Source organism: Salmo trutta, chromosome 25 (assembly GCF_901001165.1).
Source record: "Salmo trutta chromosome 25, fSalTru1.1, whole genome shotgun sequence".
In the NCBI taxonomy this organism is placed as follows: Eukaryota; Metazoa; Chordata; class Actinopteri; order Salmoniformes; family Salmonidae; genus Salmo; species Salmo trutta.
In genome coordinates this window covers 40,229,451-40,253,834 of record NC_042981.1, presented here as the reverse complement: position 1 = coordinate 40,253,834, position 24,384 = coordinate 40,229,451, and the positions used below count along the sequence as shown (strand labels likewise).

At 42.3% G+C, this 24,384-nt stretch overlaps 2 protein-coding genes across 3 annotated transcripts; one reads left to right on the top strand and one right to left on the bottom strand.

Annotated features, from left to right (window-relative positions):
* Nucleotides 1–1,000: 1,000 nt before the first annotated feature.
* LOC115162559 (gamma-aminobutyric acid receptor subunit rho-1-like) lies at nucleotides 1,001–18,877 on the top strand. Of its 2 annotated transcripts, none has more exons than XM_029713986.1 (10): nucleotides 1,001–1,314; nucleotides 7,533–7,586; nucleotides 7,813–7,919; nucleotides 14,034–14,101; nucleotides 14,501–14,724; nucleotides 15,558–15,640; nucleotides 15,755–15,895; nucleotides 16,069–16,221; nucleotides 16,467–16,663; nucleotides 16,994–18,877. In XM_029713986.1, exons 1-10 carry the CDS (start codon nucleotides 1,199–1,201, stop codon nucleotides 17,309–17,311), a joined length of 1,461 nt encoding a protein of 486 aa, XP_029569846.1. In that variant the 5' UTR covers nucleotides 1,001–1,198; the 3' UTR covers nucleotides 17,312–18,877. The 2 variants fall into 2 exon arrangements, with proteins under 2 accessions (XP_029569846.1, XP_029569847.1); XM_029713987.1 differs by lacking the exon at nucleotides 1,001–1,314 and adding an exon at nucleotides 7,220–7,350 and having other exon boundaries at nucleotides 16,994–17,311.
* Nucleotides 17,738–23,212, bottom strand: LOC115162560 (peptidase M20 domain-containing protein 2). Its single transcript, XM_029713988.1, has 7 exons — nucleotides 22,719–23,212; nucleotides 22,391–22,539; nucleotides 22,117–22,259; nucleotides 19,954–20,108; nucleotides 19,663–19,789; nucleotides 19,465–19,572; nucleotides 17,738–19,223 (listed from the first exon to the last, which is right to left on the bottom strand). Exons 1-7 carry the CDS (start codon nucleotides 23,151–23,153, stop codon nucleotides 19,045–19,047), a joined length of 1,296 nt encoding a protein of 431 aa, XP_029569848.1. The 5' UTR covers nucleotides 23,154–23,212; the 3' UTR covers nucleotides 17,738–19,044.
* Between the last annotated feature and the right edge of the window lie 1,172 nt (nucleotides 23,213–24,384).

Below are 24,384 nucleotides of genomic sequence, written 5' to 3'. Positions count from 1 at the left end.
TTTGTGCAAGACAGGAATGTCAGTGTTCTGCCATGGCCAGCGAAGAGCCCGGATCTCAATCCCATTGAGCATGTCTGGGACCTGTTGGATCGGAGGGTGAGAGCTAGGGCCATTCCCCCCCAGAAATGTCCAGGAACTTGCAGGGGTCTTGGTGGAAGAGTGGGGTAACGTCTCACAGCAAGAACTGGCAAATCTGGTGCAGTCCATGAGGAGGAGATGCACTGCAGTACTTAATGCAGCTGGTGGTCACACCAGATACTGACTGTTACTTTTGATTTTGACCCCCCCCTTTGTTCAGGGAGACATTATTCCATTTCTGTTAGTCACATGTCTGTGGAACTTGTTCAGTTTATGTCTCAGTTGTTGAATCTTGTTATGGTCACACGATAATATACACATGTTAAGTTTGCTGAAAATAAACGCAGTTGACAGTGAGAGGACGTTTCTTTTTTTGCTGAGTTTATGTGGATTTTCAAAATAACTACTCACAAACAGAGCTGACTTCCTAAAATAATGAATGACAGCCTATACTGGTATACTCTTCATTGATGAATATGATTCATTTCTATATTAATGAACTATTTGTTTAAATAGGTTAGGCTCATCCAATAGACACCAATCTCTTTAGAGAGTGTATGTAGGCTAATCCCACATAACTATGTTAGCAAAACTCAGGCTGAAGCCATATTTTAGCAGCATACTCTTGCAGCCTTTCGAAGACGTCTTAGCAAAATAGCCTCGGGAGACACTTTGAATAGCACTTATAAACACGCAGCTGAGGGATTTAACAGCCTTCCACATCAAGGACTCTGTGTCTGACTGTGCGATCCAGATCCTGTAGCTATAATATCTCCCGCCATTGACCTCCCAAACGAGCACGCCGCATCATTATGAGAATTGGTCTGGGCGGTACAGAGCAGAGTAGAGTAGAGCAGCAGAGCGAGTGAGCCACATCCGCCACTGGAGGGATCTAATCTGTGCAATCTGACGCTCAAGGATTTATAGGTTTAGTCAAAATTGCTTTTCTCCACTGTGGAGATTAAGCACCGTGGGATGTTTTGTTGGTCAGGCCAGAGCTGCTGCTTCTTACCCGGCCCGAAGCTGTTCTGCTGAAGACAATGTCCCAGGACCCACGCAGAGAGGTTTTATCCCTAGTGGGGTGTGGAATTTGACTGGAATTTGAGGGGTCCGCGGTGGTATGTGCACCATGCAAGTGGATACTGTGTTTGTGCTGTTCTGCGTCTGCCTCATGGGGGTTGCTGGGAGATCAGCTCATCAAAGAGGCCAAAAGCTAGAGACCTACAAACAAAGCAGGTAAATGCACCTTACATCCTGGCATCTATACATAAAATACATTTTAAAATGGCATGAAATGTATAATTTGATTCACATTTTAGATCTGGGCGTGGGTTAAAATGTGAATCTGTATTTTTTTAAGTGATTTCATGTAATAGTATTAATAATAAGCCATTTAGCAGACGCTTTCATCCAAAACCATGTATAGTCAAGCGTGCAAACATTTTTACTTATGGGTGGTCCCAGGAATCGAACCCACGATCCTTGCATTGCATGCGCCATGCTCTACCAACTGACACATATTTGATTGGTGCCGAGTGACTGGGTGAGGTCCACTTGGTGATAATAATGTGTCACCTGTTCTGTTTTCCTCACCTGTTTCCTCACCCCACCAGGTGAATTCAAATTTATTCAGAAAGGGGATTAAGAGAGGGCACCTATATTCCGGTATCTATTTATGTTCTATTGGTGGATGTTTTGGCTGTTGCTCCATGGTGTGCTGGATGTGGCACTATTGGCAGATATAATGTATGTAATTCTCATCAGCTTATGATACATGTTTATGGAGCCCTAGCTCAACCTAGCCTAGTCATAGATCTGTTTGTGCTGTATTGTGATGTTTAGTCACCTATTTTTGGCATGTCAACAACCATAGCTGGTGGCAAGACAGCACTAACAGATCTAGGACCAGGCTAGGCTCAACGAATACTTTGTATGAAATGCATACACTTAACAACAAACATAACTAATTATGCGGGACTGATGGATTAATTGCTAGCCGCAAATACCATAACAAATACCACAGCATGCAAAATATGAAATATTCCTTAAACGCGATAGCTGAATCCTACATTACAATGACAAGTACAGAACAGTGCACCCGTTAATCTCTGGTAAAGATGATGAGGATTTTTCCTATCCAAAGTGCAGGGTGCCTTTATCAGCTTTGAGTGATTTATACCCACTTAATGTATTCCAAAGGCCCTTTCATATCATAATCCCACAAACCATGTCTCCTTTAGGCAGTATCACTCTCATGTGATCATGGCCCTTTGAGCTATTTTTAGGTCTGATCTGAAAACAGCAACTAGAAATCTTTTCACCATTAGACCAATCTTACAGATGGTTTATAAATATATATCAGTGGTTTATTATAGAGCAGGGTTCCCCGACTGGCGGCCCGCGGGTGATTTTATTTGGCACCCCAAGTTTTTGTATTTACATGTTTTAATTGTTGTACATAAAAAAACTGTTCAAACACCAGTAAATCAACTCCAAGTGATTTTAATTTTGGAAATCTGTTCCAATGTAATCCCACGCATATTAGAGAGATATATGTGATTGTATACAAATAAATGTAAGCAAAGTTTTAAATGATAATTTTTTGTTATATCTCTTTGGGCTTCTTGCGGTCAATTTGCTGTCTACATATGATATGTAATTATGTTCCAGCACCATCCGTTCAAGAAAAAATCATCCCGCAGCTGAACTACTTGATGATCCCTGTTATAGAGTTTGACTTCTCACAAGAGATATAGTCTATCAATAGGCATTAGGCAATGCATACTTTTACAGGACAACCATGTTTTAAATTTAAAGGAAAAAAACATTGTGTTACAATATTGAATCACAATTATATGTTTCAGGGAAAATGTCAAGTTCTTTATTTCAAAGTTATACAAATGAAGAGTTTATTTCCAAAATGCTATATCCACCAATTCTTCACATTTGTTTTTTTCATCAGAAATGATTGCTTATGGGTACCTTCATGTGTGTAAAAATATCACTGTTCTCAGATTTTTCATTCAATTTGGTATTCAAATGAATGTAACTGTCATTTTTTTTGTCAACAATCTACACAAAATACTTTGTAATGTCAAAGTGGAAGGTTAAAAAAATATAATAATTAAAGATGAAGAGAAATTAAGTAACTAAAATATAGTCGCTGCATAAGTATTCAGCTCCCTGAGTCCCCCTCCAATTTTTTTTTAATCAACTAGTATATTTGAGTTTAACCATAATATTTGTTGTAATATTTGTTCTGTCTTTTATGGTGGATTAAACATGTTACATATTAGAAACACCTTTGGCAGCGATTACAGCTGTGAGTCTTCTTGGGTATGTCTCTAAGAGCCTTGCACACCTGGATTGTGCAATATTAGCCCATCATTGTTTTCGTAATTCGTCAAGGCCTGCTCTGTCAAGATGTTGGGGATCATGGCTAGACAGCAATTTTCAAGTCTTGCCATACATTTTCAAGCATATTTAAGTCAAAACTATAACTTGGCCACTCAGGAACACTCATTGTCTTCTTGGTAAGCAACTCCAGTGTAGATTTGACCTTGTGTTGTAGGTTATTGTCCTGCTGAAAGGTGAATTCCTCTCCCAGTGTCTGGTCTAAAGTAGACTGAAGCAGGTTTTCCTCTCGGATTTTCCCTGTGCTTATCTCCATCCCGTTTCTTTTTATCCTGAAAAACTCCCCAGTATTTTCCGATGTCAAGCATACCCATATCATGATGCAGCCACCACCATGCTTGAAATGAAGGAGGCAGTTACTCAGTGATGTTTTCTGTTGGATTTGCCTCAAACGTAAAACAGTGTATTTCTTTGCCGTGTTTTTTGTTGTTGCAGTATTACTTTAGTGCCTTGTTACGTATGTTTTGGAATATTTTTATTCTCTATATTTGTATTCTTCTTTTCACTCTGTTATATAAGTCATTATTGTGGAATCACTACTACTGTATGTTGTTGAGCCATTCTCACTTTTCTCCCATCACAGTCATTCAACTATGAAACTGTTTTAAAATGACCAATGGCCTCATGGTAACATCCCTGAGCAGTTTAATTACTGTCCAGCAGCTCAGTTCAGAAGGACAACAGTATCTTTGATGTGTCTGGGTGGTTTAATACATAATTATTAACTTGACCATGCTTGTTAAAGATACATTTAATGCCTGATTTGTTATTGTTACCCATCTACCAATCACTACCCTTCTTTATGAGGCTTTCGAAAAGCTCACTGGATTTGAAGTTGAATCGGTGCTTAAAATTCAATACTTGACTGAGGGACCTTACAGATTCTGTATGTACTGTATGGGGGACCAAGGAAGGGTTAGTCATAAGAAAATAATGTCAACCCCCATTATTTCATACAGAGTGATTACATGTAACTTATTATGTGATTTGTTAAGGCAAATTTTATTCCTGAACTAATTTAGGCTTGCCTGAACAAAGCGGCTGAAAACTTATGCATTTACTATATTTTATTAATCACATTTCTATTCATCTTTTTTTTATCTTCCACTTTGATATTAAAGTATTTTGAGTACATTGTTGACAAAAAAATTACAAATACATGTTTATCCCACTTTGTAACATAATAAAATGTGAAGAAATCCAAGGGGTATGAATAATTTTGCAAGGGATTTTGCAAAAGAAAAATGATTATTTGTCTTCTTGAAATGAAACCATCAAGTGATACATATTAAACAAATACATGTCTGTCATTAAACAACCCCATGCTATAAGATTGTGAAAAAAACGCACCAATCGCTTTCATCATTTATTTAAACAATAAAATCTAATTTACCAACATTTCTGAATATGTACAGATAATTTAGGCAATAAAGCCCGAGGGGGTGTGGTATATGGCCAATATAACATGGCTAAAGACAAACCCTCGAGGTGCCTTATTGCTATTATAAACTGGTTACCAATGTAATTAGATCAGTAAAATTAATGTTTTATCACACCTGTGGTATACTTACATACCACAGCTGTCAGCCAATCAGCATTCATGGCTTGAACCACCCAGTTGATAAATAGCGTTTGGAAATGACTCTTCAAATATTGTTGTAGATCACCAATTTCTCTCTCATGTAGACTGGAAATGATCAATTGTATGGTCATAGATGCCACACATTTTTTGCAATTGAAACATAGTAGCCTATATTGGTGTGGGTGATACCAAATGTTAGTGACACATAACTTGAACCAGACCTATAAACTGTACATATATGGCTTAGACTTGAACATGTGTTATTTTCTCTCTATAAAAACAAGTGAACAGAGTACAACAAAAACACATTCAGACCAGCTTAGCTAAGTTTAACAGACACTGAAGGTATACTAACTAACCCTGACTTCTCACCCCGAAGATGTTTCTCCAAAGGTCATGAAAAACATTCTCTGTCCTCTTGAATGGCACCAAATAACAACAATAGTCAATAGTACAATCCGATTCTGAGAAATGCAATGGCTTGTTGGCTTGCCGTGGATCCAATCACAAAACTTGAGCAAACCTATTTCTGGACAGAGCAATTTTCAATTGGGATCTGTGAACTGCGATGCACTTTTAACTGAGTCTGCACTTCTTATGTGCACTTAACAGGAGTCGATTAATGATCATGTTGTTGACTCCGTCTGTCCAGAAAAGGCAGGCAGCTGTATAGCAGCAGCAGAACTATAGGAAGCCCAAAGGCAGTGTTCTGCAGACAGACAGACAGACAGACAGACAGACAGACAGACAGACAGACAGACAGACAGACAGACAGACAGACAGACAGACAGACTCACAGACAAACACATTCAGTCGTACACACACACACATGCATACACACACACTGACAGACTGTTCTAGTCTCCGGTTCGTGGAGGGGATTCTGCCAAGCGGATTAGCTGCTGGGGCGTACAGAGAGGAATAGCATCCATTACCCATCAGCCCACAGCAGTTAGCACCCAATAGCTCTCTCTCTCTGATTGTCACGGTAGATAATATCGCTGTCGGCTGTTCTCTCTCCATGCACGCCTGTGGGACATGTCACCACATGCACTCATGCCTCTAGGCTACCCATTAATCCAGTTTAGGGTTTTAGGGGGAAATCTATTTTTGTATTCTGTTTCAAATGTTTATGCCCTGACTGGGATAATGCAATCAAAGAGACAATTCATTCAGATGTAGGATCTCTTTGAGTGTTGTCAAGAGATGAGTGTGTTCTCTTGAAATAGAGTGTTTCTCTGAATGCCTTCATGCCCTTCATGTCTTTTGGGATAAACATGGCAATGAATCAGCCCGATCTATCTCCTTGAGCCAAGTTGAGAGTAAAAGAGACATTGTTGTTTGTTTAGCTGTATAAGAAAACATGATATAAAGTGAGCTAGAAAAGTATTGGGACAGTGACATTTTTTGTTTGTTTTGGCTCTGTACTCCAGCATGTTGGATTTGGAAGGATACAACGACTACGAGGTTAAAGTGCATACTGTCAGCTTTAATTTGAGGGTATTTTCATCAATATCAGGTAAACCGTTTAGAAATTACAGCCCTTTTTGCACTTACTGCAGTCCCCCCATTTTAAGGGACCAAAAGTATTGGGACAAATTCACTTATAGGTGTATTAAAGTAGTCAAAAGCTTAGTATTTGGTCCCATATTCCTAGCACGCAATGACTGCATCAATCTTGTGACGCTACAAAAAAATGTTGGATGCATTTTCTGTTTGTTTTGGTTGTGTTTCAGAATATTTTTTGTCCAATAGAAATGAATGGCAAATAAAGTATTGTGTTATTTTGGAGTCACTTTTATTGTAAATAAGAATAGAATACGTTTCTAAACACTTCGAGATTAATATGGATGCTACCATAATTTGTAGAGTCACAAGGTCGATGTAATCATTGCGTGCTAGGAATATGAAACCAAATAATAAACTTTTGTCCCAATACTTTTGATCCCCTAAAATGGGGGTTACTACTGTATGTACAACTTCTAAACAGTTCACCCGATATGGATGACAATGCCCTCAAATTAAAACTGACAGTCTGCACTTTAACCTCATAGTCAGTGTATCATTTCAAATCCAAAGTGCTGGAGTACAGACTCAAAACAACACAAAATGTGTCACTGTCTCAATACGTTCGTAGCTCACTGTAGTTTAAGCCTTTGTAGTTTTTTGCTTTGAATTATTTATTTGTTGTTGTTGCTGCACCAAACTTCCTTTGTATTTCAGCCTCACAATACTGTCATACAATGGTCTTCAGCAAGATTATAGGTCATTACAAGGTTACTACACTTCTATGGTCCTTTGTCACTTCTTCTGTTTCTACCACCTATACTAGAATTAATCTTGACATTTTGACCAGAAGTTGTATGCAATCATTTTGTGTTATTTTCATTATGCCCAGGTGAATGCCACTATTTCTTTCCTAAAAACAACAAACATCTTGTGATTTTTCCATCAACAGATCCAGGAGACAAACGTCAAGAATGGATGGAGGAACTCATAGCAAGTCTGAAAGGTTAGAGTTCATTGTCATTGTACAAAACACTGATCTGAAAAAGTGGGTTGCAAACTCATAGCATAACATGAAAGGTGTTATCAATACTATTGAGATTGTAAATACAGTAAAGCTGATATTGTAATTTGATACCCTACTTGACAGTGTAAAACATGTCTTTGCCCATTGAAAAAAGAGATAATCTCATAGCCTAAACCTATAAAATAACCAATTTTCCTATCTACAGACCAATTCTAAAGCGAAGTTCAGACATGACAAAATCTCCCATGACAAAATCTGAGCAGCTCCTAAGAATAGATGACCATGATTTTACCATGAGACCAGCATTTGGAGGTAAGACTTTACAGGAGTCATGTAATTTGTATATTTCTACCTAGTGAAAATCATCAGGTTTAGCACAGTTGAAGTCGGAAGTTTACATACACCTTAGCCAATTACATTTAAACTCAGTTTCACAATTCCTGACATTTAATCCTAGTAAAAATTCCCTGTCTTAGGCCAGTTAGGATCACCACTTTATTTTAATAATGTGAAATGTCAGAATAATAGTAGACAGAATGATTTATTTCAGTTTTTATTTCTTTCATCACATTCCCAGTGGGTCAGATGTTTACATACACTCAATTAGTATTTAGTAGCATTACCTTTAAATTGTTTAACTCTGGTCAAACGTTTCGGGTAGTCTTCCACAAGCTTCCCACAATAAGTTGGGTGAATTTTGGCCCAATCTTCCTGACAGAGCTGGTGTAACTGAGTCATGTTTGTGGGCCTCCTTGCTCGCACACACTTTTTCAGTTCTGCCCACAAATCTTCTATAGGATTGAGGTCAGGGCTTTGTGATGGCCACTCCAATACCTTGACTTTGTTGTCCTTAAGCCATTTTGCCACAACTTTGGAAGTATGCTTGGGGTCATTGTCCATTTGGAAGTGTCACAGTTGTCTTCATGAATGGACCAAGGCGCAGCAGAAGTGTGAATACTCATGGTTTTTATTTACCAAAAAAAGGAGTAGAGCATCCACTTGAAAGAAACAATAACGGTGACAACAGCAGCAACAGTCTGCAGGCTAAAAAACGCAGTGCAAACCAACACAATTCCCCACAAACACACAGACAAACACACCCAACTAATATAGGACTTCCAATCAAAGGCAACACCACACAGCTGCCTTCAATTGGAAGTCCACCCCAATTACCTCTACATAGAAACACCCAACCTAGACAGAACAAAGAAAACCCAACTTCTTCTTCTTCTGCCACGCCCTGACCAACACTTATACACCTACTCCACCTGCTGGTCAGGACGTGACATTACCCCCCCCTAAAGGTGCAGACCCCGAATGCACCTTCAAAAGAAAAAACACAAAACACCCAAAACAACAAAACCAAAATTCCCCTCTACTAAAGGGAGGGAAGGGAGGGTGGCTGCCGTCAACGACGGCACTGTGCTACACCCCCCCTCCCCAACCCACCTATATCAGGAGGTGGCTCCGGTTCTGGCCGTTCCGGGCAGTCTGGCCAGTCTGGCAGCTCGGGACAGTCTGGACAGTCTGGCAGCTCGGGACAGTCTGGCCAGTCTGGCAGCTCGGGACAGTGTGGGCAGTCTGGCAGCTCGGGACAGTGTGGGCAGTCTGGCAGTCTGGCAGACAGTCTGGGCAGTCTGGCAGACAGTCTGGGCAGTCTGGCAGACAGTCTGGGCAGTCTGGCAGCTCGGGACAGTCTGGGCAGTCTGGCAGCTCGGGACAGTCTGGGCAGTCTGGCAGCTCGGGACAGTCTGGGCAGTCTGGCAGCTCGGGACAGTCTGGGCAGTCTGGCAGCTCGGGACAGTCTGGGCAGTCTGGCAGCTCGGGGCAGTTCAGGGCAGTCTGGCCACTCCGGCAGTTCAGGGCAGTCTGGCCACTCCGGCAGTTCAGGGCAGTCTGGCCACTCCGGCAGTTCAGGGCAGTCTGGCCACTCCGGCAGTTCAGGGCAGTCTGGCCACTCCGGCAGTTCAGGGCAGTCTGGCCACTCCGGCAGTTCAGGGCAGTCTGGCCACTCCGGCAGTTCAGGGCAGTCTGGCCACTCCGGCAGTTCAGGGCAGTCTGGCCACTCCGGCAGTTCAGGGCAGTCTGGCCACTCCGGCAGTTCAGGGCAGTCTGGCCACTCCGGCAGTTCAGGGCAGTCTGGCCACTCCGGCAGTTCAGCGCAGTCTGGCCACTCCGGCAGTTCAGCGCAGTCTGGCCACTCCAGCGACTGTTGACTGGCGGGCAGCTCCGACGACTGTTGACTGGCGGGCAGCTCCGACGACTGTTGACTGGCGGGCAGCTCTGACGACTGTTGACTGGCGGGCAGCTCCGACGACTGTTGACTGGCGGGCAGCTCCGACGACTGTTGACTGGCGGGCAGCTCCGACGACTGTTGACTGGCGGGCAGCTCCGTCACACAGCCCTTGTGCCCCCCCCTAAAAAATTATTGGGGGTGCCTCTCGGTCTCCCAGTCCTTGCCAGCCTTCTTCCGCTGCTTGGTCCTGTGAAGGTGGGGAATTCTGTCACAGTTGTCTTCATGAATGGACCAAGGCGCAGCAGAAGTGTGAATACTCATGGTTTTTATTTACCAAAAAAAGGAGTAGAGCATCCACTTGAAAGAAACAATAACGGTGACAACAGCAGCAACAGTCTGCAGGCTAAAAAACGCAGTGCAAACCAACACAATTCCCCACAAACACACAGACAAACACACCCAACTAATATAGGACTTCCAATCAAAGGCAACACCACACAGCTGCCTTCAATTGGAAGTCCACCCCAATTACCTCTACATAGAAACACCCAACCTAGACAGAACAAAGAAAACCCAACTTCTTCTTCTTCTGCCACGCCCTGACCAACACTTATACACCTACTCCACCTGCTGGTCAGGACGTGACAGGAAGACCCATTTGCTACCAAGCTTTAACTTCCTGACTGATGTCTTGAGATGTTGCTTCAATATATCCACATAATTTTCCTGCTTCATGATGCCATCTATTTTGTGAAGTGCACCAGTCCCTCCTGCAGCAAAGAACCTCCACAACATGATGCTGCCACCCCCGTGTTTCACGGTTGGGATGGTGTTCTTCAGGCTTGCAAGCCTCCCCCTTTTTCCTCCAAACATATGGCCAAACAGTTCATTATGGCCAAACAGTTCTATTTTTATTTCATCAGACCAGAGGACATTTCTCCAAAAAGTACAATCTTTGTCCCCATGTGCAGTTGCAAACCGTAGTCTGGCTTTTTAATGTTGGTTTTGGAGCAGTGGCTTCTTCCTTGCTGAGCAGCCTTTCAGGTTGTGTTGATATAGGACTTGTTTTGCTGTGGATATAGATACTTTTGTAGCTGTTTCCTCCAGCATCTTCACAAGATCCTTTGCTGTTGTTCTGGGATTGATTTGCACTTTTCGCACCTAAGTACGTTCATCTCTAGGAGACAGAACGCGTCTCCTTCCTGAGCGGTATGACGACTGCGTGGTCCCATGGTGTTTATACTTGCGTACTATTGTTTGTACAGATGAACGTGGTACCTTCAGGCATTTGAAATTGCTCCCAATGATGAACCAGACTTGTGGAGGGCTACACATTTTTTTCTGAGGTCTTGCCTTATTTCTTTGATTTTCCCATGATGTCAAGCAAAGAGGCACTGAGTTTGAAGGTAGGCCTTGAAATACATCCACAGGTATACCTCCAATTGACTCAAATGATGTTAATTAGCCTATCAGAACCTTCTAAAGCCATGACATCATTTTTTGGTATTTTCCAAGCTGTTAAAGGCACAGTCAACTTAGTGTATGTAAACTTCTGACCCACTGGAATTGTGATACAGTGAATTATAAGTGAAATAATCTGTCTGTAAACAATTGTTGGAAAAATTCCTTGTTTCACGCACAAAGTAGATGTCCTAACCGACTTGCCAAAACTATAGTTTGTTAACAAGACATTTGTGAAGTGGTTGAAAAACTAGTTTTAATGACTCCAACCTGAGTGTATGTAAACTTCCGACTTCAACCCTATGTGAAAAACATGCTCCACATAAATTTTGAAGGAGCACTTCATCAATGTACGTAATGTGCATCAGCAGTGATGCACAAATTACTTTGAGGGCAATGTACAAATAGTTTATTCGCTCCTTTTAGTTGTTGTTGTTGTTGCTTTTTTGTTGTTTTTTATTGTTGCTTAGAACATAATTTCTTCCCTTTAAACGGGGTCGTCCAATCTATCCAATGGTCTTATCAGCTCAGGCCTCCAAAAGCCCTTATGACACCAGCAACATGACAAGCTGTACATTGGCATGCTAGTACTCTTTCTATTAACAGGGATGTTGACAGAGTGTTTGTGGTTTCATGGTCAACGTATAGGGATTTGCTGTTGTGGGATTAAAGGCCCTGCATGTGGGATCTATTGTATTAGTGAGAGGCTTAATGGGTTCTCATGTTAAAGTAACATGTTCTTTTTGAGTTATTTACATGTTTGGAATCCATAATACCTTGAGGACGACCATCTCAGGTCAGAGATACATCAATGATCTAGGACAAATGACAAAATGTGTTTCACACAAGCCCATGGATCAAGCAACATGTGGGTTGCTGAAAATGAATGTCACATTTTTGACCAGAACAATGGCCAAATATATTTTGTTTTAGGAATATATAAAAATAAACAATAACAGACTGTAAAGAGTAATCTGAGTGATAAAAACATCACACTATGAATGATCCTCCTTTAAAATATCTACTATTGGGCCTCCTGAGTGGCGCAGTGGTCTAAGGCACTGCATCGCAGTGCTAGCTGTGCTACTAGAGATTCTGGGTTCAAGTCCAGGCTCTGTCACAGCCGGCCGCGACCGGGAGACCCATGGGGCGGCGCACAATTGGCCCAGGGTCGTCTGGATTAGGGGAGGGCTTGGCCGGCAGGGATGTCCTTGTCCCATCGCACACTAGCGACTCCTGTGGCGTGCAGTGCACACTGACACAGTCGCCAGGTGCACGGTGTTTCCTCCGACACATTGGTGCTTCTGGGTTAAGTGGCCATTGTGTCAAGAAGCAGTGCGGCTTAGTTGGGTTGTGTTTCGGAGGATGCACGGCTCTCGACCTTTGCCTCTCCTGAGTCCATACGGGAGTTGCAGCAATGAGACAAGATTGGTTACCATGAAAAAGGGGTAAAAGTTTAACAATTTAAATAAATAAATAAAAATGTCTGCTTTTGCCACACCAGCTCTCCAAATCTGTCTGGAAGAAGAAAAATAAAAGATCTCAATAGCTTGACGCTGCAACAACTTGATCCATTGTGACCTAATTGTATTCCTGTACAATGGCGGATGATGGCGAGTAAAGGCTAAAATAGGTCAAAAATAGCCAGTCATGGCACAAGCAAATCCAGCCTATTAATAGGCCTACACTGTATTTGAATAAAACTATTATATACTCCACACAGCCTAGTCACAATACACTGAGTGGCCATTTTATTAGGTATACCCATCTAGTTTCGAATCAGACCCCCCTTTCCCTCCAGAACAGCCTGAATTCTTCAGGGCATGGAAACATTGTTCAATTGGTATCAAGGGACGTGTGCCAGGAAAACATTCCCCACACCATTACACCACCAGCCTGTATTGTTGACACCAGGCAGGAAGGGGGAATTAACTCATGCTGCTTACTCCAAGTCCTGACTCTGTCATCAGCATGACGTCGGACCAGGCAATGTTTTTCCACTCCTCAATTGTCCAGTGTTGGTCATCGTGTGCCCACTAAAGCGGCTTCATCTTGTTTTTAGCTGATAGCAATGGAACCCGGTGTGGTCATCTGCTGCAATAGCCCATCCGTGACAAGGGTCGACGAGTTGTGCGTTCCAAGATGCTGTTCTGCACACCACTGTTGTACTGCGCCATTATTTGCCTGCTTGTGGACCGCCTGTTAGCTTGCACGATTCTTGCCATTCTCCTTCGACCTCTCATCAACGAGATGTTTTCGCCTACAAGACTGCCACTGACTGGATGTGTTTTGTTTGTCACACCATTCTCGGTAAACTCTAGGCACTGTCATGCTTGAAAAGCTCAGGAGGCCGGCCGTTTCTGAGATACTGGAACCTGCGCTCAAAGTCGCTTAGGTCACTCATTTTGCCCATTCTAACGTTCAATCGAACAGTAACTGAATGCCTCGATGCCTGTTTTATATAGCAAGCCACGACCATGTGACTCACTGTCTGTTGGAGTGAACCATTTTCGTGAACGGGGTGGTGTACCTGACACATGATGTTCTCTGTGGTAGAATCAATGAGTATCCATTACAGCAATGCATGAATGAATTAAGGAAAAACTGTAGTGCCCTTCTAATTACATTTCTTTGATAGCTTTTTGAAAAGAGGACAAATATAGCAAATTCAATCTGAAAATCTACTCTCTCACTGAACTTTCTATTAATATAATTGTATTTAATTACAGGACCCCCTATTCCAGTTGGGGTAGATGTTCAGGTTGAAAGTCTGGACACAATCTCTGAAGTGGATATGGTGAGTGGGATTTGAGTCTCTTTATTACACAGTGAAGAGTAATCTTTCCTAGCATGGTGTAAACAAGCCTCATTGCGCGATAGCTCACATTCTGTTTCACTTGAAGCGAAAGGAAACGTGAGCACAGCAGTCAGTCTGCTTGACCAAGCTAAATCTTTGCCCCATACTATTGCAAAAGTATTCCACTATGTAGAAAATGTTTCAACCAGAGAAGCCTTTCATGAATATTACATAAGCACAAAAAGTTAAGCTCACTCAAATCAGATATCTCTATGTGGAATCCTCCAACACATGCTGTACCTACATTCAATCCAAAAAGCAGCTTCATCGATAGGTGTGATTGTCCCCCAACAGAGGGCATCACCACCGCCATAACAAGCCCCTGTTGTGTTGTTTCAGGACTTCACCATGACCCTGTACCTGAGGCACTACTGGAAGGACGAGCGCCTATCCTTCCCCAGCACCAATAACCAGAGCATGACCTTCGACAGCAGGCTGGCCAAGAAGATCTGGGTTCCTGACATGTTCTTCGTGCACTCCAAAAGGTCCTTCATCCATGACACCACCACAGACAATGTCATGCTGAGGGTGCACCCTGACGGAAATGTGCTCTACAGTCTAAGGTAGCTGCTCAGCTCTCCTGTATTAGAATGATGAGAACTGGGCCGTGTCCATTAGGGCACACCATAGAAAAAGTTTTGCAACGGAACATGAAAACAAACGTTTCTTATTGGACAGGTTCCAATAGTACCCCGTTTCCGAACGTTTTCATGCTAGCTGAACACGACCGTCGTTTGATGAGTATTGGATTTAGCGCTGAGCTCATGTTCAAACTGATTTATCAAGGTATATGAAGAAGGCCGATTTGTTGGACTGCTAAACAAAGCTATTGAACATGCTACTTAGTAAGCATGTAATGTTACCATATGGGAAAAGGTTAAATCATGTGCGAGCAACCTTCCTGGGTTGTTGAATTGGACAACCTGGAACACTTGAATGAGTTATCTTAACACATATTTTGTCCATTGAATAAATTATGTCCATTGAAAGATATACAGTGCGTGACATAATTTTCCATTTTATGAGACAGATGGACAACACTGAAATGGATTCTAAACACTTTCCCTTCCCCAGCCAAATAGAGACCTCATGTAACCCATGTTATACATAAGTCCTTCAGTGACATCCCACTGGGAAAAAACTGGTTGACTCAACACTGTTTCCACATCATTTCATCCCAAAAAATCAATGTCATGACGTTGAATCAATGTGGAAAACTGATTGGCTTTGCAAATAGTAATCAACGTAGGGGCATTTGTCGTATTTTTTTCACCCAATGACATGGTGAGATGTTTTTGATTGAATTCACGTTAGTTGAAAACTCAACCAAATGTAAATCAAAACTAGACGTTAAATTGACATAAGTCAGGCTATGATGTCACTTTTGTTCTCACAGAATCACAGTCACGGCCATGTGCAACATGGACCTGAGTCGCTTCCCTCTGGACACACAGACCTGCTCGTTGGAGATAGAGAGCTGTGAGTGCATCTCTCAACTTCACCATTTATCTACACATCTCTGATGACATTTGATCCAGTTTTATCACAATCATGTGAGGTATTCATTGGGTTTTTTTAACGTTCTCTCATCAGACGCGTACACGGACGATGACCTCATGCTGTACTGGAAGAAAGGCAACGAGTCACTGAACACGGACGAGAGGATATCTTTATCCCAGTTCCTCATCCAGAAGTTCCACACCACTACAAAGCTGGCCTTTTATAGCAGTACAGGTAACCCTGAAGTCACATATTTACTAAGACAACCATGGGCCACATTAAATTGCCTTGCGGGCCGCATTTAGCCAGCGGGTCGTGAGTTGCAGACCTCTGCACTGTGGGAATGTAAACAAGTGAAAGGGGCAGGATCTGCGTAGAATATCAGCTGTGTTCTCTTTCCTTCCCAGGCTGGTACAACCGTCTGTACATCCACTTCACTCTACGACGCCACGTCTTCTTCTTCCTGCTCCAGACCTACTTCCCTGCCACCCTCATGGTCATGCTGTCCTGGGTCTCCTTCTGGATTGACCGCAGGGCTGTCCCCGCTAGGGTCCCTTTGGGTAGGAAAGGCCCTTGCCAGAAGGACAAGAACGTTTCTAGCTCTAGGTTTAATGGATATTTCAGTTTTCTATTTGAGATGTAGTACAGTCTTGATGCTCATGTGTTTGATTGTGATGTTTGGTCTCAATTGTGGTCCCAATGAGGCTTAAAATGAACTGTAAAGGGACAGACTAAAAAGCTATTTCAATGGAGATCGGTGTCAAATCACCTAGGTTGCTGAACCCTCTGTTTTGACTCTGTCCAGGTATCACCACGGTGCTCACCATGTCCACCATCATCACTGGAGTCAACGCCTCCATGCCCAGAGTGTCCTACATCAAAGCGGTAGACATCTACCTGTGGGTCAGTTTCGTGTTTGTCTTCCTCTCGGTCATAGAGTATGCAGCGGTCAACTACCTCTCGACCGTGCAGGAACGGAAAGAGAGGAAGCTAAGAGAAAGGGTACATTTTGTTTAATTTCATTAACATGAAATGTTTTTCTGCATTCATTTATTTTTAGGACAACATCTGGTGCACAACATTGCTCATATCTCTCCATATGCCAAATGTTGTGGCATACGGAGCTTAAACTGCATAAGTAGCCTCAGGAGGAAGTATTTCAACACAGAGTCCCCGAAAACTTTTCTTGCCACAAACAACCTTGTTTAGAAGCCCTATGCAAAATAAGTTGCATATTAGACATATTAGTGTCTTTAAAGCCACTTCAAATACTTCAGTTTTGTAGTTCAAGTCTTGTCCGTTAATTCACCTTTTAATTCCGCATACTTGCAGTTGCCCTGTACCTGTGGCATTGGCAACCCGGACGACATGACGTGCGACCCCCAGATCTCCGGCTACACCACCATGGACGTCAACAGCACAGTGAACTATGGCACAGCAGGGAACTATGGGATGCCAGAGAACGGCGGCAGGCAGGAGAGGATGTTGGCCCAGGTGGTTCTGGGGGATCCCCAGCTCACGGGCCAGGTAAAGAGGCCAGGCTATGTGAACATTTGGATAGACACCCACGCCATAGACAAGTACTCACGGGTCCTATTCCCTGGTTCCTACGCCCTGTTCAACATCATCTACTGGTCCATCTACTCCTAACGCCTGGCCTGTGCCACAAATGGGGAAGGACCCTTCTACCCTGTCACTCACATGCTGCAGTTAGAGCACAACATGGTCATATTCATTAAGCACCAAATGGGCAGAGAACTGGCTCAAACAGTGAGGGAGTGGGACTACCTGAACTTGTCGATTTTTAGAGTGTGCCCTAATGAATATGACCCAGGACTCCACTGTGACTCCAATAACAGGGATAGTGGCCACAGAGAGAACATGTTTTTGTCTGTTTTTCAAGACGCAGAAAGAGATTGAGATATGGCTCATAAAAGGAAAAGGAACATTACCTTCTTGACCGAGCCTCTTAAATGGACTTATTTAAATATGTACTCTTTCCATGTGTATTCAAGAAAACAGTTAAGGGTTTATCGTCATTTCCACTGAGCCACCGGGTCAAGCATTACAAAATTGGGTGCAGTATTTTTATTTAAACATCCACTGAAAATGTTCAGTTACAATATGGTTTCTCAAACATCAGACTAATTAATATTGATAACTGGTGCATCGGGGTTGAAAAACAAATTTTTGATTGCAATGTTTTGGGAATGTCAAATTTTGAAATACAATGTTTTGAATTATTTTCCATAGAACGTATAGCCCCTTGTTGATTATATATTTGACATTGAGACGTTTTTTTTATTACGGTCACGATTAATTCTAAATTCTAACTTTTTGGGATTGCGTCATATTGACTGTGGCCAATGTACAACTAAGCAACTGAAAAACAACATTGATAGGTTTCAGATCTGAAGGGCCTTGAGATGACGTGTATATATTAGTGACTTAGCATGACTATGACGCCTCGGAGAGTGCTAGCCCGTTCAACACTAAAGCCTGAATTTCAGGTGATATTTTTCATTTTTATTTTCGTATTTGCAGTTCTAAAATATGAACACACTATTTGGATGTTATGTATCGTTGCTTCTGATTTTAAACACGAGTTTGTTGGTAATAAGCAACCATTTCACTTTGTGATAATTTTCACATCAATAGCACAACTACAAGTGACACTAATACATAAGAAACAAACAGGTTAGGTTATTCGAAGCCAAATGTACAAATCACCTTAGAATGTTTTCAACTATTTTGATACTTTTGAAATTGTGTCTTCGTGTATATTATTGTGGGAAATTCACTGTATTAGTTGTTTCAGGTTTTAGTATTTTTCCACTTACATTTACATTTTAGTCATTTAGCAGACGCTCTTATCCAGAGCGACTTACAGTAGTGAGTGCATAGATTTCATAAATGTTTTTCTCCGTACTGGTCCCCCGTGGGAATCGAACCCACAACCTTGGCGTTGCAAACACCATGCTCTACCAACTGAGCCACACGGGACCCGCACTTGAATGTGTTTGAATAAATAACCTCGTTGATAACCTCATATATAGCTACAGGATGGATATATTATTGTCTTACTAGGAGAGATCGTGTCTCCAAATACCCCTTATTTGTATAATCAATATGAGCATAATCACTCAACACACCTATGTAAAGCTATGTTGTGATCATTGTTAAACATATTTAATAAATGTGATGTTTTCTGAGAAAGAGGAAGTCATTGCATCTGAAATGGAACACGTTTTGAACTAGCCTACTGCAAAGTAAAGACATGGAAATTGACATATTACAGTAATTGCAATGCTGTAGTGTCTCATTAGAAACTTTGCTTTATGCTTCAATACTTCCTGTTAATCACGAGGTCATCAATGTTTTTTTCATGAATGTGTGGAGCCAGTAGTGTCCTTGTCTTTCGGTCCTTGCTCCTGCTTTAGTTTGGCCTCAGAGAATTCCTCCCTCATCTTGTGAAACAGCTCAGGGCAGCACAGCACATCCACAGCTGTCATGGCCAGGGCCTTGGCCGTCCGGAGTGTGTAAAACTGGGCCTTTTCTGCACCTGGACCGTTCAAAGGAATAGACATGTGAATCAGTGGAGGCTGCTGAGGGGAGGATGGCTCATAAGCCGTCCTCCCCTCAACAGCCTCCACTGATGTGAATAATGTCATAATGGTCAGAAAAACAGTCTGTACCAGGGTCCATTTTGTATCCATTTTCTGTATTCAGTTTATTTTGTAGAGCTTAAAATAGGCTGAAATCAAGTTGAGCAGTACCCATCTCTTTTTATTACTGGATCCTACCTGCAGCTGCAGTATACTCCTCAGTATGGTTCAGCGCATCGGTGCCAATGTAAAAGAAAGGGTGTATCCCGGGGACGACAAATGACACGTTGCCAAAGTCAGTGGAACCTGCCAAGACATAGACAAGACTATGAAGACAAGTGCTCATCTCCAGTAATATTACTCTCCCTACAATGATTATTATTTCATTTTTTCTACCTGAGAAATTGTTCTGCACTTCCACAAACTCAATCCCCAAGGCTCGACCATTCTCTTTGTAGAGCTGTGCAAGGGTGGCGTTGGGAAGGATGTTGGAATATGTGTGGTTTGGATAAGTTATCTCCACCTACGAGCAATAAACTTACACGATTTACCCACCAACATATTTTCCCTCAACCTTGATGGTAAACAAGGGACAGTAGTGTCTCATTAGAAACTTTTCTTTATGCTTCAATACTTCCTGTTAATCACGAGGTCATCAAAAAAAAATGCTATTTTGAGCATGCTTACTTGGCAACCAGTTGCCATGGCAGCTGACCTGAAGCAGGCCTCTGCCTTGGCTTTGAGGTCAGACAGGTCCGTGACCAGTGGAGTGCGCAAGTAGTACTCCAGCTCGGTGTAGGCTGGGATGATGTTAGGCTTCACTCCACCATGTTTGATGATGCCTGTGGAAGAAGACAAAGAAGAAACCAATTGAACCTTTATGTCTGATAAGGAAGAGGTGTACACAGAGACTGTGGATCAGCCAGGTATGGTGGTTTGTTCAACAGCTGTTACAATATGAAGCCATCAATGGTGTACACAAAGACTTGATACATAACTGCACAGGCGCAACAGGTGAATATCAAAATATTTTTTTAAAGCACATAAAATCAAAACATGACTTTCAATGGTTATGCCCACACATTCAGGCAGGGGCGCAACTTTGGTTTTAGAAGTGTGGGGGGGACATAATAAATATATATATATATATATAGTCAGAAGTTTACATACATTTAAACTCAGTTATTTGGCAAGGTGTATCACAATTCCTGACATTTAATCTTAGTTAAAATTCCCTGTCTTAGGTCAGTTAGGCTCACCACTTTACTTTAAGAATGTGAAATGTCAGAATAATAGTAGACAGAATGATTTATTTCAGCTTTTATTTCTTTCATCACATTCCCAGTGGGTCAGAAGTTTACATACACCCAATTAGTATTTAGTAGCATTGCCATTAAATTGTTTAACTTGGGTCAAACGTTTCAGGTAGCCTTCCACAAGCTTCCCACAATAAGTTGGGTGAATTTTGGCCCATTCCTCCTGACAGAGCTGGTGTAACTGAGTCAGGTTTGTAGGCCCTCCTTGCTCGCGCACACTTTTTCAGTTCTGCCCACACATTTTCTATAGGATTGAGGTCAGGGCTTTTTGATGGCCACTCCAATACCTTGACTTTGTTGTCCTTAAGCCATTTTGCCACAACTTTGGAAGTATGCTTGGGGTCATTGTCCATTTGGAAGATCCATTTGAGACCAAGCTTTAACTTCCTGACTGATGTCTTGAGATGTTGCTTCAATATATCCACATAATTTTCCTTTCCTCATGATGCCATCTATTTTATGAAGCACACCAGTCCCTCCAGCAGCAAAGCACCCCCACAACATGATGCTGCCACCCCCATGCTTCCCGGGTTAGGATGGTGTTCTTCGGCTTGCAAGCCTCCCCCTTTTTCCTCCAAACATAACAATGGTGATTATGGCCAAACAGTTCTATTTTTGTTTCATCAGACCAGAGGACATTTCTCCACAAAGTACAATCTTTGTCCCCATGTGCAGTTGCAAACCGTAGTCTGGATTTTTTATGGCGGTTTTGGAGCAGTGGCTTCTTCCTTGCTGAGCAGCCTTTCAGGTTATGTCGATATAGTACTCGTTTTACTGTGGATATAGATACTTTTGTACCTGTTTCCTCCAGCATCTTCACAAGGTCCTTTGCTGTTGTTCTGGGATTGATTTGCACTTTTCGCACCTAAGTACGTTCATCTCTAGGAGACAGAACGCGTCTCCTTCCTGAGCGGTATGACGGCTGCGTGATCCCATGGTGTTTGTACTTGCGTACTATTGTTTGTACAGATGGACGTGGTACCTTCAGGTGTTTTTAAATTGCTACCAGGGATGAACCAGACTTGTGGAGGTCTACAATGTTTTTTTTAGGTCTTGGCTGATTTCTTTTGATTTTCCCATGATGTCAAGCAAAGAGGCACTGAGTTTGAAGGTAGGCCTTGAAATACATCCACAGGTACACCTCCAATTGACTCAAATGATGTAAATTAGAAGCTTCTAAAGCCATGACATCATGCTATGGAATTTTCCAAGCTGTTAAAGGCACAGTAAACTTAGTGTATGTAAACTTCTGACCCACTGGAATTGTGATACAGTGAATTATAAGTGAAATAATCCGTCTGTAAACAATTGTTGGAAAAATTACTTGTGTCACGCACAAAGTAGATGTCTTAACCGACTCGCCCAAACTATAGTTTGTTAACAAGAAATGTGTGGAGTGGTTGAAAAAACGAGTTTTAATGACTCCAACCTAAGTGTATGTAAACTTCAGACTGTATACCTCCCGTCCCCAGTGGAAGTTGCACCCCTGCATGCAGGTACATGACAGTAGGAGCCTCTCTCATTCATTATTTACCATGGAGTCTCCAGTCTGGCTTTAACTGCTGCCTCAGAACTGACAGGCTGTTGTACGCCAGCACTGCTGCATCCAGGGCATTGACCCCCTCCCAGGGGTACGCTGCAGCATGAGACGCCTTCCCATGGTACTTCACTGTCACACTGAGAATAGATGAACCAAGATTGAACCAAAATGGAAGCATACACCTTAGCCAAATAACTGAGTTTAAATGTTTGTAAGTTACAATGTTGTCAACTGGAATTGGATACAGACGACAGAAACAGAATCTCACTCTGTAATGGATACACAGGGTAGGAAGGCAACATCCTGCTGAGCGGGGTGAGCCATGAAGACAACATCCATGTCTTCAAATGCCCCAGCCAGGATGAGGTCAACCTTCCCTCCTCCATCCTCTTCTGCTGGGGTCCCAAGAACTGTCACCTATGGCAATGACACATGGCTGTGTTTACTGAGGCAATTTAATCAATCAGTAGGTCAATCGATCATTTATTCAAATGGCAGATGGTGACATTTTATCCATGCGCAATAATATAGTAAGTGGACAAATGGACACACCTTTAAGGCCACAATATATGCACTCGGTGCTGGAAAAAATGTACCTTTACACGGAGAGGAGTCAGACAGTCCGTTGGTTCTCTTACTAATCCTAATGCACCAGTCAGCCCTAGTGCAGCAGCCACACCGACTTCTGCAATAAGGTTGTGTCCACATGCATGGCCAATACCTGGCAACGCGTCGTACTCGCATAGGAATCCCACATTCAAAGCTCTGTCGCCGTCTTTGCCACCAAATGGGCCCCATGTCGCCCTAACTGCGGTAGGCAGTTTGTAGTGACTTTCAACTACCCATAAATTATCATCAGAGAGAAAACGAACGAGCCTGTCGTGCGACTGTTTCTCCCCATGTGCAAGCTCTGGACACCTCCATATGTCTTGGCTTAGAATGAACAGCTTGTCTTGAATTGTGTCTATGCAGGGTCCAATATTGTGTTTCAACTGCATTCTATTTTCACGCGATTGAGAGCCTAGTGCCATAATCTGTTTAGCAGTCCAGTAAACTGGTCTTGCGCAGTAAAAGTTGTTTATGTTTTTTCTTTTTCTGTGGCATACTGATTTTGAGATAATAACTAGGGCAGAGGTGTCTCACCGCCATCTACTGTCTGGAGTAAGAATGTGCACTTATTCAATGTGAGGTATCTGAGGAAGGATGGAATTATTATGGGGCTATAATTTAAACCATTCTGAAATGAACTTTATTTTTTTTTATTTTTTAACTAGGCCTGAAAAGCATTTATCTTAATCTGTAGATGGTCATAAGCAAGGCTGAGACTGTTTTGAATGGTGTCATTTTTTGCAATCTCATATATGTAGGCTAAAACGAGAAGCGAATCGAGTGAAGTCCATCAACCTTCTGCATTTCAATTAATATGAATCTAATAAAAAAGATTCAGAGGTTCTTTTTCCCTCTTACTACACTAGAGGGACCCAAAGTAATATTTTTGTGCCGATGCAAGCACCACGCTCCATGGTTGTTATTACTGTATTATATACCAATGCCTACAGCACTTCAAATCCTATTATTTGACAGAATGAGGGTTTTGCAGCAATTATTTCAGAATCCATTTGGTGAAAAAGACAATACACTGTATTCAATACAGCATTTGTCTCTCACCTTGAATTAATAATGAAATCCAAACTGACAATATTAGTGTGAAATAAAAGCATAGAAGGAATCAATTATTCCCCCCCTCCTTTTTCGATGGTCAAGTCTTTTTTCATGGTCACTCGAATAATAAAACACTCATGCAGGAAACAACGGAGTACCTTGGGATGGGGCTACACAACTGCGAGCAAGGTCTGACCCAGCGGAACGAGCTCAGTTAGTGCCAAATTAATAAAAACAAGACCATATGGCTGTCACGCTACGACAGAGGACTCAAGTGTGTGTGCGTTTGTGTGTGTGTGTGTGTGTGTGTGTGTGTTAGAGAGAGCAATTGTGTGCATGCGCTGTGTGTATGTGTGTGCGCACTCTTCATGCGCGTGTGTGTATAGAGGGGCTGCCGTGTAGGAGTTGGGGGGTTAATTGGGGTCTTTGTCAGCCACAGGAGGAGATGTTGTTGGACAGTGCAGAGCAAGCTGTCACCAGTACCCCTCTCTGACAGGGCCTGTCACTCAGTTTACTTTACACACCACCGGTGTCACTCTCTATTGTCTGTCAATTAACTGACATGAGGGAAATAACCCTTTTGCTTTCCTATTTTCTTAA

Excerpts from the sequence above, each read along its gene's own strand:
- LOC115162559 (XM_029713986.1), top strand. The coding sequence starts at position 1,199 with ATGTGCACCATGCAAGTGGATACTGTGTTTGTGCTGTTCTGCGTCTGC. Across the intron at positions 14,725-15,557 it reads AATGTGCTCTACAGTCTAAG|AATCACAGTCACGGCCATGT; the intron begins GTAGCTGCTCAG and ends TTGTTCTCACAG. Across the intron at positions 15,896-16,068 it reads GGCCTTTTATAGCAGTACAG|GCTGGTACAACCGTCTGTAC; the intron begins GTAACCCTGAAG and ends TTTCCTTCCCAG.
- LOC115162560 (XM_029713988.1), bottom strand. The coding sequence starts at position 23,153 with ATGGCACTAGGCTCTCAATCGCGTGAAAATAGAATGCAGTTGAAACAC. Across the intron at positions 20,109-22,116 it reads GCCAGACTGGAGACTCCATG|GCATCATCAAACATGGTGGA; the intron begins GTAAATAATGAA and ends CTTCTTCCACAG. Across the intron at positions 19,573-19,662 it reads AGTGCAGAACAATTTCTCAG|GTTCCACTGACTTTGGCAAC; the intron begins GTAGAAAAAATG and ends ATGTCTTGGCAG.